Source organism: Uranotaenia lowii, chromosome 3, assembly GCF_029784155.1.
Source record: "Uranotaenia lowii strain MFRU-FL chromosome 3, ASM2978415v1, whole genome shotgun sequence".
NCBI lineage: Eukaryota > Metazoa > Arthropoda > Insecta > Diptera > Culicidae > Uranotaenia > Uranotaenia lowii.
The window spans coordinates 266,471,466-266,486,458 of record NC_073693.1 but is presented as its reverse complement, the minus strand read 5'-3'; the positions used below and the strand labels follow the sequence as shown (position 1 = coordinate 266,486,458).

Genomic DNA, 14,993 nt, shown 5'->3' with positions numbered 1-14,993 from the left:
TCAAAATAATGGATGTAAGACTGATTGGTCTATACTTAAGAACAAAAAGAGACATAACTCTGGACAAACTATGTAGTGGCCCTGAAAAGGGCCGGTTGAGAACGGTTTAGCCAATTTACTTGGAGCTGGTGTACTTGGTGACAGCCTTGGTTCCTTCAGAGACGGCGTGCTTGGCCAACTCTCCCGGAAGCAGCAAACGGACGGCAGTCTGGATTTCGCGGGATGTGATGGTCGAGCGCTTGTTGTAGTGAGCCAGCCGAGAGGATTCAGCAGCGATACGTTCGAAGATATCGTTGACGAAGCTGTTCATGATGCTCATGGCCTTGGACGAGATTCCGGTATCAGGGTGGACTTGCTTCAACACTTTGAAGATGTAGATAGCATAGGATTCCTTCCTGCGGACCTTCCTCTTCTTCTTGTCTCCCTTGGCGATGTTCTTCTGGGCCTTGCCGGACTTCTTGGCGGCCTTTCCGCTGGTTTTCGGTGCCATTGTTGAGTTGTTTTGGTTGGATTCGAAACGAAACTGATGATTTCGGCTTGGGTTGCAGCTGCTTTTAAGCAGGCAGAACTCATGCGAAACGGTTTTTGTTATTTTCGATTTTGTCGTTTTCCCCTACATTGTTATGTTTCTTTTCTCCCTATCTATGCTGCGTCAAGGGTAAGCATATTGCCTCGTTTGCTTTATGCTTCATGTTCGCCAAAGACATACCTGCATGAGCTCATGGTTGCCAACAGTATATAAGCATCGACCCACTGCGATTTTCAACATTCTATATTCATCAGCTCGTTTGTGAAAAACTACTCTAAACTCAACGCATCAAAATGTCTGGCCGCGGCAAAGGAGGAAAAGTCAAGGGAAAGGCAAAGTCCCGATCATCTCGTGCCGGACTTCAGTTCCCAGTTGGTCGTATCCATCGTCTGCTCCGCAAGGGAAACTACGCAGAACGTGTCGGAGCTGGAGCTCCCGTCTATCTGGCCGCTGTCATGGAATATCTGGCAGCTGAAGTGCTGGAATTGGCAGGAAACGCCGCTCGTGACAACAAGAAGACCCGTATCATCCCGCGTCATCTTCAGCTGGCCATCCGCAATGACGAGGAGTTGAACAAACTGCTCTCGGGCGTCACCATCGCTCAGGGAGGTGTTTTGCCCAACATCCAAGCCGTTCTGCTGCCCAAGAAGACCGAAAAGAAGGCTTAAACTGGATTCGTCTCAACTCAAAACCAAACCGTCCTTTTCAGGACGACAAATATGATTCCTAAGAGTTTTGTCTCCCGACTTGACACCGTTGCGATGAATTCAATTTTCATGTTTCATCAAAAGTTGTATGCAAATTAAACTGGGATTTTAAATGTCTCTTTCATAAAAATCTGAAAAATCCTCTTTATTAATAAAAAGGTTTTTTTCTCAATCATTTATGCCAATCAAAATGAGATATAATCAAGATTTAATAAATTGCAATGAAAAGAATTTGAGTAGAAACACTATCTAGTCATGTTACTCATGAGGTATTACCTGTTTAACGTTTTGTATATCAGAAGCTATGGAGCAAAAATCATTTTCAAATAATCGAAAAGTTGAAAGTTTTGTGGAGGATTTTTTTATTCAATATCATTACAGAATGTCCGTATGACAATTTAAGATGTTCAAGTTGTACTCGACTATCTGGATTCAAAGACGAAACAGCCTTTTGAGTTTGAAGTGTATTATGATACTTAAACAATGGTATTTGTAGGTAAAATTAGGATGAATCATAAACACCTGTTGAGCATCAAAAATATGATATACTTTAGTATCGTCATTTTGTTGTTTGAATTCAAATGTTTCTAGACACCATGATGGTAAACCGAGCAGACATTAATGGCAAAATTTTAGCAAATTTTGCTATCACGCCCTGAGAGCCAAATGTGCTCTCATTTTGCTTGACATAAGGTGGTACACAGCAAAAATGAGAGCACAAATTTTCATACATGGTTAGCATAGTGATACCTTATTTTGCTAAAACTGAGACCTTAACTACACCTCGTTTTTTGAGAGCTTAGAGAGCATAAGGATGCCAATATAAGACATCAATTAATTTTCAATAACAGCAATATTTGGCATAATTATGCTTTCATTTTTTTTAAATGACAGTAAAATTAGGTGTAGTTAAGATCTCAAGACAAGTAGAATTCAGCATTACTTTCTATCGGGGTATGCAAATTTTGATTTTATTTTTTGTTGTGTATCACCTTAAGTCAACCAGAACAAGTTCAAATTTGATTGTCAAGGCGTGATAGCAAAATTTGTAACCAAAAACGCCCTTAGTTATGCAACGTGTTTACAATTTACATAAATACCATTCGAATTTATTTTAAAGTTTATCGGATTTCAATCAGCAAAAATAAATAAAGATTCATAAAAAAGTGTATGAGAAAACAAGAATTGCAAAAAAAAGATTTATACAACATGCGCGAAAATGTGTTTCGTATTGCATCTATGCACATATGTAAAAAATATCCAGCAATTGTTAACAAAATATTTTGAATCACATTTAGCATTCTTTTATAAACATTCATAATCATACTTTCAGATATTCATTAAAAATACGTTAAGCGATTTAGATTTGAGTTGAAAATATTTGAGAATTTATTTTACAGCTATCTTTTAATAGAAAAAAGTAACTCCAATTTGAAAATAGAACTTTTCCGTCAAGTTCGAAGCCCAAATGTTATGGATCTTATGATAATCGCTTAGAAAGATCATAATCTATATATATAAAAATGAATGTTTGTCTGTCTGGCTGTTCCCTATAGACTCGGAAACTACTGAACCGATCATCGTCAAAACTGGCATCTGAGGGTTTTTGAGGCCGGGGGTGGTTTCTGTAATAGTCAAAACTCCATCCGACTTAAGGAAGGAGCGGCTTCCATACAAAGTTTGTAGTTTTTCGAAACAAATTAAAGTCATGACATCCATTTTCTTGAGATTTTTTTTTCCTTTGGGCTGTTTGTTTTTCGTCTCTATGGTCGAGGCGTCGCGAGCCAACGTCGCAAAAGGAAAGTAACCCAGGCATAGCATACTGATCAGTAGGAATATTTTGGCGCGTATTTCTCAACCAAGCATATTTTCTTTGAGGGGTTTGTTTTTCGTCTCCATGGGCGAGCAAACGTCGTCGCAAGAGGATAGTAACCAAAGCACACTGTTCATTGATAGCTGGAAAATTTAACAATAAGGCGCCTGTTTCTCAAACACATGGGGCGATATGCAACCTAGATGTGTTTTTTTCTTGCTTATTTGATTTGTACACAGCACGTGGTAATAAATGACGCCTAGATGTGACATGGATTGGTATTTTATCAATCGAATCAAAACCAATTGAAAGATTTGCAAAAATACTTCCATATTTAGCTCGTGTTAATGTAGATAGGCATTCGACTTTTCATTCATGGAACATAAGAACATGTTCAAACGTTCAACTTTTTCTGTTAAAAAAAAATAAAAATTATGTTTTCTTCTAGAAATTGTTACTTCGGCCCAAATACACAACTGAAACGAATTTAGAAATGAAAATGGGAGCTTTTTATTTTAAATAATTCTGAAAAAACCATCGTACTTTTTGCTTACATACCAATTCAAGTACGTACTTAACATGAAAAGTGTTTTTGTGTTACATGGCTGCATAAAAGAGACTTTTGATCCGCTTCGTTTTTGAAAAGCGAGACTTTAGAACAGATATTCAACTGGACGCAAAGTTTTTAAGAAAAATTTTTAGTTTAAAAAACAATATGTTAAAAACAATACAATGTGTTAAAACAATGTGTTAAAAACAATATTTTCTTCTGTCAACTTACACGGTGGGGCAAGGGCAAACGTCGAACTTTTAAGAAATTCATCTTCAAAATGATTCAATATGTTGGAAAGACCAGAAGGGGTATTCCGAATGTTGAAACTGCAGCGGATATTGAAAATTCTTAAATGTCTTTGTAAATGAAGGTCATTCCCTTTGAACAGCATTCGTTAAAAGTGGAGTAACAAACATAAATTTTTATTGCAGGAATACTGCAGATATATCAGTGAAACTTGATAGAACAAAAACAGGAATTCTTATTAAATTCAATTTAAAGCCATTACTCTGACGCATCTGTAAATAAGCTTTGCATTGACACTTGCCCCAAATGTAAACTTAGAAATTTGTTTTTGCCAACATTTTTGAATATTTGACTTTCAAAGAGAAAAGAAAAAAAAAACGCTGAGAACTTATTTAGTGATGCAACTGATATTTTTTTAAATATTTATATGTTTACCGTAGTAAATTTATTAAGAAAAAAAGAAATTTGCACTGTATTTAATACGTAACTAATTTAATATATTTTTCATTACCATGATGAGTGCTGTTTGGGTATCGAGCCGGTTAAATTTGCCTACCTTCTTGAAGCAGTGGGGGACAAAATTGAAAAAGATGGGAGAGCTCCCATGTAAATTTAAGATAAAGAGCTTTTCAAAGAAGGGACCATATTTAAAAAGGTTTTTTTGGGTACAGAGTACGAATTTCAGATCTTGAAAAACGAGTTCAGAGATCAAGTTTCAGTAAATAATATATAAAAATCTTTGAATTGCAATTCAGAACTGCAGCTGCAGCTCTCATTTCAAAGTTGTTGGTTCTGAAGTATGATGAGGTTTGATTTAAAAAAATGCTCTCTAAAATCTAAATTTGAATAAATTTTTACAAATTGCATTTATTTTCGGAAGGTGTAGCAAAGCACAACGGGTCAGCTAGTTCGTTATAAAAAACGCCTTAATGTACACAAAGTCATGATGGTATATAAAACACAGATTATTTTCATCTTTAATTTTATTTCGTAGTCTATCAAAAGGCGTTTTGAATGTCAAATTGGCTTATATGGAAAACTGTTATACCACCAAAAAGATTCATAATAACATGACATCATAAATTGTCATGCACAGTTTTAGATCTTAAGAGATTTAGAATTAGGCGCGACCGCTAACGTTAGACAATTAAACAAGTAAACCATTGTAATGAACGTATGAACAAAAAAAATCTGCGCTTAATAAAACTAAAATTTAAGCTTATTGTGATACAATCACTGCGCATAGCTATCTAATGTCCGCGGGAAGGTAGTACAACTTCCTTTCGTCTATGGAAACATGAATCGGCTACAGTTCACTTACCTTGCACCTTTGACGGAAGCAGGCTACACGGTTCGGTCTGGTTGTCACCTTCCAGGAACACCGGGGCGAGGGATTCTAACGACAATGTTGGAAACGAACAACTGCATTCACTATTCTTACATCATCCGTTTGACATGTGGAACATCGGATTCCACAGCGTGTCCGGATCTTTTGTGTGTTCCTAAAAACAAATTATTTAGTAATTTTTTTTTTCAAATAAAACAAAATACTTTTGCATCCTGGTCGAAGTGCATAGCATTTCGATTACTTCTCCGGTTGTTTTATGAAAGGTGACTCCAGAATTAGGAATACTCGGTACCTCTTTCACAAGCACATTCCTGCTCCGTCCCAGGCAGAGTCCACTCATTGTTGAAGGAAGGCGACTCATTTCGTCAGCAATCTGCACGGTCACTTTGCCCATGTTGCTGGAGTCTCACTGTCAAATTGTACTTCCGGAAGTTGTTATTGGGCAAGTGGGAAGTAAACAGCATTCGGAACAGCAATCATTTTATCATAACTTCTCAATTAACGCTTCACTAAACTCGCAATACTGTACGTGACCGAATTTTTACTTTTTACACCGTTTACTGTCGATCCGAAAAATTAACGACCGAGAAACATAAACAAAACATAAACAAATGACAGATCTGGAAAACACTGAAACAAATTACTTCGCTGTTCTTGAACAATTGGTGGAATCGTTTTTTTTTTTTTTCAAAAACCAAACAACAATAAATTTTCAACAGGTACTTCTTAGTTGCGAAAAAACATAATTGGTAAACATAAAAATATTTTGAAAAAAAATTTAAGTTTTGGTTGCAGTTTAATGCAAGAATAGGGAGCAGTGTTTGTGATTTAATTCTGGCATTTCCACTGGCAGTTTTGTTTTTTTTTCACGGGATTTTAATTGACTGTTCAATCATTCATCCTGGTATCCATTTTGATTCATCGTTTGCTCTTCACTCTTTTATTTCGAAATGATAGCATTTTTTTTTATTGATTTCACTCATTCCGACTGAAAGCACTTTTTTGATCTTAAAAAACTGTTTCTTAAAAAGTTCATAACAAAACATTTGTTATTTTTAAAATGTTTTAAAATATTTGAAGGTTTTTTTTCCTTTCGTACCGCATACGTAAGCGTAGTACGAGATAAAAGACAACGCATTGTACGTTTTTTTTATATAAATATCTGCATAAATATACAGTGAAGCCTTTTAGGAGGTAGAAAATGAAATATGTTTCCAAAATAGAAAACTTCAAAATTTCAAATCCTTGAATTTAATAGAGTTTAATATATTAAATATTTATCTAACCCTCCAAAGCTGGCCGTAAATGTTGACTAAATTAGTTGATTTAAGATTCATTGTGCCAGTAATTTATTCTAGTTCCTCAATATTTCAAAATAAAGTCGGTATGTTTAGCCAGGTTATCAAAAATTGGTTTCAAATATAAAAAGTCTAGAAAAATAATTTTATTTTCAAAATATTTAGAACTTTTGATAGCATTGTTATATTTAAGTGCTTCATTGGTTTTTGTTAAGAATAAATCTTTCCAACGATGTATAAATATAATGAGGTCCAATGTAAGTTTTGACAGCAATCTCAAATCTCCCGGTAGAAAAAAAAAATTGCTTCAAAAAATGACATTAAACTTTTGCTTTGCTTCGCTGTACATCATTTATGCATGAATCGATTTTTAAAACTAAAATTTTATTTTTTTTCGGTAATTTGATTATTGTTTTCATAGGATATATACTAAGTCTCTCAAAAATCGCAGTTCTGCAGTATATTGGAATGATAATTGAAATTTGTGCTTTGGGTCATATTGATCCGAACAGCTTCGGAAGGTTCAAGATGTACCAATTTAAACTTTTGCTGACCAGTTCATAAGAAATCGTCAGAGTAGTAAATTTTTCTGTCATTTTTATGTCAATTGCTTTTTAAGATAAAAAAATTATGTTATGATGCTTACTTTTGTTGATGGATGATTTTGGCTCAAATTATGTCATCTTTTGATTTTTTTTAAATTTTGTTTGTTAAAAATAATTATGTATAGCTTAATGATGCCAAGTTTTTCTATCACCGAAAAATCAACACTAAATTATGCTATCAGTATGCTGTTGATACCTCATTTTAGTCTTAAAAAGCTATAAACTGAAAATTATTTAAACCTTACTGATGCCTTGTTTTGCTATCATGAAAAATATCATACCAAATGATGCTATCAATTTGATATTGATACCTTATTCTGGTTTCAATTGGCTATCAATTTGGGCATCAAAGTCTGCTCGGGAAACGATTTTATTTTGACAGTCAAAATATTTACAGTTTTTTTAAACTTATATTTTTTTGTTATTTAAGTTTCCTTGTCGTTGGGTTACATTCAGATTTAAATTCATGGAACATCGACGAGTTTTATCATTGAAGGAAGAACTGTTAGAAGAATTTAAATTATGATTGGTGGAAAGATCAAAGCTAGAGCGCAATCGGTATAAGAAATCGAATATATAGAAGAAATATTTGCAGGTCATTTGTGTTATGGATAGCTTAAAACTATCTGTGCGATTCATAGATCCGCTTCTGTTTGATGATAAGGCAAATAAAAGTTCATAATTATCTCTTAAAAAGAAAATTTGGTGGCCCTAAAAAGGGCCGTTTGTTTGAACCAACGAATGAAAATTTAAGCACGTTCTCCACGAATACGACGAGCCAGTTGGATGTCCTTTGGCATGATCGTGACACGCTTGGCATGGATGGCACACAGATTGGTGTCCTCGAACAGTCCAACCAGATAGGCTTCGCTAGCTTCCTGCAGAGCCATGACGGCTGAGCTCTGGAAACGCAGATCGGTCTTGAAATCCTGAGCGATTTCACGAACCAGACGCTGGAAGGGCAACTTGCGGATCAGCAGCTCGGTGGATTTCTGGTAACGACGGATCTCACGCAGAGCAACGGTTCCTGGCCGATAACGATGAGGCTTCTTGACTCCTCCGGTGGCTGGAGCACTCTTACGAGCAGCCTTAGTGGCCAGCTGTTTGCGAGGAGCTTTTCCTCCGGTGGACTTACGAGCGGTTTGCTTGGTACGAGCCATGGTTGTCGAGTTGTGATCACGAAAAACGATGATTTCAGAATAACCCTGAACGGTTAAGAGCGGACATATTTATACCTCTGCTCGAGCAAAATGTTCCCGCCTAAACGGCAGATGGTATGCTCTTGCATGGAAGGGAAATTCCCCCCTAATCCAGGCAACATTATGCTCTTCAAGCGAAGCAGCAGCATAACGGAATGCTCGAAAGTCTATCCTCGGAAAATCGTATAAAAGCAGGACCCTCACAGTCCGTTAAGCATTAGTTTCGTTCCAACCGTTCGTAAGCAACCTAACTCAAATCTTCAACAATGACTGGCCGCGGCAAGGGAGGAAAAGGTCTAGGAAAGGGTGGCGCCAAGCGTCATCGCAAGGTTTTGCGTGATAACATCCAGGGAATCACCAAGCCCGCTATCCGTCGTCTGGCTCGTCGTGGAGGAGTCAAGCGTATCTCCGGTTTGATCTACGAGGAGACTCGTGGTGTTCTGAAGGTGTTCCTGGAAAACGTGATCCGTGACGCTGTTACCTATACTGAACACGCCAAGCGGAAGACCGTCACCGCCATGGACGTCGTCTATGCCTTGAAACGCCAAGGGCGCACTCTATACGGTTTCGGAGGTTAAATCATGCCAACTGAGCTATCAAAACGGCCCTTTTCAGGGCCACAAATTCTGTTTTGGAGGAGATCAACTTGAGTTTTCATACTGTACAATGATGGAAGACAGGAAGAGTAGCTAAATAAATCTTCTCCGTTTTGTTCCAATTTAAGTATATGTTCAACATCATCTTAGGCCCAAAAAGACTTTATTATCAAAGTTGTACCGAATTCAATTACCTCGCCTGGCTAGCAATATGCGATATCATTCAGATCGAATGAAGGCGCCATACAACAAAACTCAAAATAAAATGTTCACTTCGATGAATTTCTGACATCCATAAATGGTTTGCATAAGAATATCAAGTTCACTTGTGAGATGGAAGAGGACAAGAAAATCCTTTTTCTCATAAAAAGAGAAATAAATATTTTGAATTTTGAGATTTACAGGAAACCACATACGATGGCCACTTTCCATCATTTGATCCACATAATGAATCCAATTCCTTTCTCAAAAGATGGGAAAGAAAAGGAACTTCAATATATCTTCTAAACAGCTAATAAGAACGGATACTAACCCAGTTCTATTCCAGCCATCATCAACAAAATAAAAAAAAACAAAAAATCTCCAAATACATCCTCTACTAATTAAACTCCAATTTTAAACGAGTTTAACGGAGATCGATGGAATTAAATAGCTTTAATGCTCTTGAATTACGATCCAAGGGAACGAAATATGATATTGAATTGGTTTTCAGTGGTTCCAATAATCAATTGAAATCCTTTTTAGGACCAACAAAAGATACAGTGGAACTTCTGCACAGATCCGGTGTTTACAAGATCAGTTGTTCTGACTGTGAAAAAATATACATTGGACAAACAAAAAAGAATTTAATAGATAGATTCGAAGATCATTTGGTAATTGCCAAATCAGATTCGAAGACTTCCTTCACAGAATCCTAGATCTTCAGTCGCATTACACATCTGTGGAACAGGTCATTTCATCGATCAAGAAATTGTTTCTTTGTTCGATCTTTGAACAGTAAATCACTGAAATTAGATGCAGCGGAAGGTATGGAAGTTCTGAATCAAAATTCAACTAATCTGTTGAACGCAGACCACGGATCAGGTCATAGTTGGCTATTCAAGTTCTTTGGAAAGAAGACATATATTTACCTGACAACGCGCAAAATAGGACGGGTAGCGATAAAAATCTACCTGTTAACAATAACAACGGCAATAATATAATTGATTAGTGTCAGCCATGAAAATGTGAGATGGCGGATAGGTATAATTTATGCTGGCTATGTCATACAGGCATTGCAATATGCATCGTTCTTTGAAAACCATCCAGAGCATTTCCAAACCCAAAAGATATCCCTTAAAGTACATTATCCTCATAAAAATAAAATCAAATGAGATAGGTACAATTGATGTCCGGCCCATAAGCCCAATTTATGTCAAACCCATAAGCTTGCCTTCCTACGTAACACATTTTATCATTTTTTTATAAGTGACACGTGTACAAAGATGTGAAATTTTAGATGTACTGAAAACTAAAAATTTACCTCTACTGTGTTGTTAAAAACCATTTTGGAAACAAAACTACACACAAACCTTCACACGTAATAATAATTCAAAAATCATAATTATGTCATCCGATTTTAGGCTCGATGTTGCCCCTCTACCCGATCAGGAGAGCATATAAAAATAATAACCCAAACGTATCTCACCAAGATATTTACATCTTATTCAGTTATAATTCAGTACTCAAAATTTTTGATTTTAAGTTTCTCCAATCTTAATAATATCTTATTCTGATTGACAGACTTGAATGCGGTTGAGTTCATTTTCTATGATACAGATTTTTTTTTTTTTGGATTGTCTTAAAATAAAGGATTATATCTTATTTTGATATACGTACTACTTTTTATGAAACACGGACATCGAAGTCAACGGCCTAAACTGTACATTATTGAGTTTCGCTTAATAGATCCATAAATTTGAATCCAATTTTTGGGAAACCAAAATAAGAGCATGGTTTTGGCAAATAATGCGGTTGATTGACATTCCACTAGAAATTTTTCCCGAAGCACTCATATCTTGAAAAGCTATAATTTTGATAGGATTTGTTCTACCCAATATCAAACTATGCTATCAAAATAATGAAAAATAATCGTTTCTTAAACTCTTGTGTAACATGACTGGTAGTCCTGAAAAGGACTGATTCTGTCGGTTTAGTTGAATTTTTTTTTTTTTTTTTTTTTTTTTATTGTATAAAAATCAACGGATCAAATTTAGATCCTAATGATATCTTAATTATAGGTTAAATATAAAAATTAACGTAAATCTACAATTCTCTTGATTTGTTCAATATGTTTCTACGGAAAACATTTCTGGGAACGCCAAAGTCAAAGTACTCCGAAAAACGGTTGAAGGTTTTTAGGATGCCTATAAGAGCGCTGTTAGCCCCATAGTTATTCAGCCGAACAGGAACGTAGAGTTGCAGATTCTGGTTTCTTAATCCTCGCGGTCGCACGTTGAGAGGGATAGCTTCCAGCAGCACGGGACAGTCAATCCTCGATGTGAGAAGATCCGCAACAACCAAAGCACGTGTGGCGTTTCTTCGGACTTGAAGCGTGTCTAAGTCTATCAGCTGGCAACGATTCTCATAACTGGGCAAACGAAAAGGATCTTGCCAGTTCAGGTGTCGAAGGGCATATCTCAAGAAGCGCCGCTGTATAGCCTCGATTCGTTCAACTCCATTTTGGTAGAAAGGGCACCAGACAGCAGAAGCATACTCAAGAACGGAGCGAACTATGCTACAATATAAGCTTTTTAAGCAGTACACGTCTTTAAATTCTCTAGCCACGCGAAACAAGAAACCAAGATTTCTGGAGGCTTTGTCTACCACGTAGTTCGTGTGAGTCTTAAACTCAAGCCGTTGATCGAGAATAATACCCAGATCATTGATTTGGTCAACCCGGGAGATTATTTCATCCCCGAGAATGTACTCAGCATAAAGAGGGTGTCGCTTGCGAGAAAAAGTTATGATCGAGCATTTACTGCGATTTAGCGGCAGGCAGTTGTTGTCGCACCAGTCAGCAAAAATGTTGAACTGCCGTTGCAGGAAATCGATGTCGTCTTTACCATTGATGGTGTGATATAGTTTCAGATCATCGGCATAAGCTAGTTTTGGACCATCGAGAAGCGAGAGAACATCATTAAAATAGATGACGAAAATTATCGGTCCTAAATGGCTTCCTTGTGGCACTCCGGAAGAGCCGAGAAACTGTCTCGAGAAGGATTCTCCAGTATGAACGGACAATTTTCGTCCCGTTAAGTAACTCCGAAACCACTCCAGTAAAGATCCACAGAAGCCCAAGCGACCTAGCTTTGCGAGAGCAATCTCGTGGTTCACTTTATCAAATGCAGCAGACAAATCTGTATAAATAGCATCGGTTTGGGTCTTCATGGCAAAGCTTTCTTGTACGAAAGATGTGAACGTCAGTAAATTTGTGGTAGTTGATCGTTTAGGCATGAAACCGTGCTGATCGTTTGAAAAGTGGTGCTTGCAGAATGAAAAAATGGGATCCAACACAACCAGCTCAACACAACCAGCTCAAACATTACTCACAGCCCTGGTCAGTTGTTCTGCAGAAATGGACCCGCTTGTAAAAATGCTCGAAAATTTTTCAGCGAACAGATTACAGATTCCGGGGTCAGTGCTAGCAATATCGCCGTCCAGGTACATGTGGGACGGAAGTCCGGATTCTTTTCGCTGGCTTTTGACATACTTCCAGAACGACTTCGGACTGCTCTTGAAACACCGATGAGACACCGATAACGAGTATGTCATCTTCAGGGGAGCACATAGAGCTAACTTTGGTGAGGCAGCGCGAGAAAGATTCAGCTAACACCTGATCTCCGGAGCGATCGGGAGGCACGTACACTACGCACAAGTAAAGTTTCCGGTCGCCGAGGTCGATGCGGGTCCATAAAAGTTCCAAATCTTCCCAGGAGTTGTCTTCGATTAGCATAGATGGAAGTTCAGATTTCACAGCAAGTAACACTCCACCTCCGATTGACTTTTTGCTGTTTAATGGACTACGGTCGCATCGGAAGACTGCATAGTCCGGACTGATAATCTGACTGGAAAGCGTGCGGTCGTTCAGCCATGTTTCAGTGAAGGCGATGATGTCATAGCTGGAGCACGATGTAGCAAGTAGGTAATCGACAACACACGAATTTACACCACCGACATTCTGATAGAAGCAACTGATGGAGTCAGACGATTCGGGTGCAAGACGGGAACGACGATTACTGGAAAAACAGAATCTATCACGCGGAGAAGAACGGTCAATGACAGCATACTTGCCTGAAAGTGCAGGCTGGAGAACCCCTTCGCCACAGACGAACTCAGGGCCGGGACGACTGATGACGCAGGCAGGAAACAGCGCGACTGAGTCGAAGGGCTCAGGGGTCTCCGTAATTCCTGATTCGTTGCGCCCCGGAGCTGGAAACCCGGTAGAGATAGTAGCAGGAGCGTCGTACGGATGATTTTGCGAGATGGATCTGTGGTAAAGCGGAAACTGGGAACGCAAGCAGGATGGTTTGGTCGTAATGGGGTACTTGCCTGGAAAAGTGATCTGGAGAACCCCCTCGCCTTCAACGAACTCAGGGCCAGGACGACTGATGACGCTGGCTGGAAACAGCGCGACTGAGTCGAAGGGCTCCGGGGTCTCCAAAGAGCTCAAATCGATGCGTCCTGGTGTTGAAGCCCATGTAGAAACCCAAGAGTGTTGCTGGCCATTGTAGAATCTAGGATTGGTTGAGATTTCATCACACAGGGAAAGTGTTCCAGAAGAATATGAGTACTTGCCTGGAAAAGTAGGCTGGAGGACCTCATTGCCACTATCGAACTCAGGGCTAGGACGGCTGAAGACGCTGGCTGGAAACTGCGCGACTGAGTCGAGGGGCTTTGAGGCCTCCCAAGTGCCAAGTTCGTTGCGTCCTAGTGATGAAACCCAAGCATCGCTGGCTTTTCCTCCAATATCTGGAGAATCGTCGCAAAACAATCTGCTGAGGTTTAAGATCTCGTCTTCGTCGTTGGCTAAAATGGGAGCCGAGTGGATCCCATCATTCTCAGAGATGCTGGCAGAGCCTACATCAGGTGCGGTGGAGCGGTTGTGGATCGACCAGGGCCAAATACGGTCGGGGTAGTAGCTTCCATAGGTTGAAAACGTTGAACCGTTGGGGCAGGAGTCAAAGGCTGTCGGTTGTAGTTTTTTGGCTGATCAACGAATTCCCGAAAGAGTAACCCAGTAGGCCACGTCATGGGGTTCAATGCAGCATCTTTGTACATAGGATCCAATCCAATTTTGAAGGACACATATTTACGAGTGGACCCATCAACTCCTTTCGGTAGCAGTCGTTTCATTTCAACCGGTGTAGAAGGATTCAAGCAGCGGGATATTATTTTGTTAACATCATCGTCCGAAATCTGCGGCTGGAGACCAGCTAGGTACAACCAGAACTTTGGTGTTGCGGGAGGAGGTACAATGAACGAGACTGACAGATCGCTAAGATCGACAGACTTAGTCCCGGTCATAGTGGAACCAACAAGCGAATGTCCATCATTGCCACGGCGACGTTTAATGTTCGGAGACGGATACGTTCGTGGTGTCCCTTTCAAAGGGGGGAACGAGGGAGCTGTGATCGGAGGATATTGCTTCTGAGCCATGTCATCAAATTTTTTAGACAGAGAGTCGAGCTGTTGAGTAAGCTTGTCAAGCGCGGTTATTGGGACGGAATTTCCATCCGAGATCGAGTTATCGTCTATAAAACGGCGGATACTTCGTCCGTTGAGCTCGTTACGACACGGGGTACATATAAAAATGACCTTGCCCTGTGTGAATAACTCCCTATTGAGTCGGATGTTGAATCCACAACACTGCTGGCTGATGTGGAAAAAATTGCCACAAAAACCACAACCGATAGGCTCAAGATCATTAATGATCAACTGACACTCTCCACACTGCTTCTTGTCCTTTGTGTTGGCCATTGTGTTTATGCGCCAAAGTTTCGAAAAAACTCAAAAATTGCAAAAAATGCCGAATCAGTGCAAAAAAAAAAAACTTTTTTT

General features: G+C 38.8%; 4 protein-coding genes and 1 pseudogene across 4 annotated transcripts; 2 read left to right on the top strand and 3 right to left on the bottom strand.

Moving 5' to 3' along the window:
* Positions 1 to 115: 115 nt before the first annotated feature.
* Positions 116 to 490, bottom strand: LOC129758030 (histone H2B). The gene has a single exon (XM_055755447.1). The coding sequence runs from the start codon at positions 488 to 490 to the stop codon at positions 116 to 118; it is 375 nt and encodes a 124-aa protein (XP_055611422.1).
* A 324-nt stretch (positions 491 to 814) lies between these two features.
* LOC129758027 (histone H2A) lies at positions 815 to 1,197 on the top strand. Its single transcript, XM_055755444.1, has one exon. The coding sequence runs from the start codon at positions 823 to 825 to the stop codon at positions 1,195 to 1,197; it is 375 nt and encodes a 124-aa protein (XP_055611419.1). The 5' UTR covers positions 815 to 822.
* A 6,246-nt stretch (positions 1,198 to 7,443) lies between these two features.
* LOC129758033 (histone H3) lies at positions 7,444 to 8,268 on the bottom strand. The gene has a single exon (XM_055755450.1). It carries the CDS (start codon positions 8,257 to 8,259, stop codon positions 7,849 to 7,851), a length of 411 nt encoding a protein of 136 aa, XP_055611425.1. The 5' UTR covers positions 8,260 to 8,268; the 3' UTR covers positions 7,444 to 7,848.
* Positions 8,269 to 8,555: 287 nt separating this feature from the next.
* On the top strand, positions 8,556 to 8,838 carry LOC129753382 (histone H4-like; annotated as a pseudogene).
* Positions 8,839 to 14,012: 5,174 nt separating this feature from the next.
* LOC129753381 (uncharacterized) lies at positions 14,013 to 14,912 on the bottom strand. Its single transcript, XM_055749198.1, has one exon. The coding sequence runs from the start codon at positions 14,910 to 14,912 to the stop codon at positions 14,013 to 14,015; it is 900 nt and encodes a 299-aa protein (XP_055605173.1).
* Between the last annotated feature and the right edge of the window lie 81 nt (positions 14,913 to 14,993).

Bases quoted from the DNA above. Each gene is read 5' to 3' on its own strand.
- LOC129758030 (XM_055755447.1), bottom strand. From the start codon at position 490: ATGGCACCGAAAACCAGCGGAAAGGCCGCCAAGAAGTCCGGCAAGGCC.
- LOC129758027 (XM_055755444.1), top strand. From the start codon at position 823: ATGTCTGGCCGCGGCAAAGGAGGAAAAGTCAAGGGAAAGGCAAAGTCC.
- LOC129758033 (XM_055755450.1), bottom strand. From the start codon at position 8,259: ATGGCTCGTACCAAGCAAACCGCTCGTAAGTCCACCGGAGGAAAAGCT.
- LOC129753381 (XM_055749198.1), bottom strand. From the start codon at position 14,912: ATGGCCAACACAAAGGACAAGAAGCAGTGTGGAGAGTGTCAGTTGATC.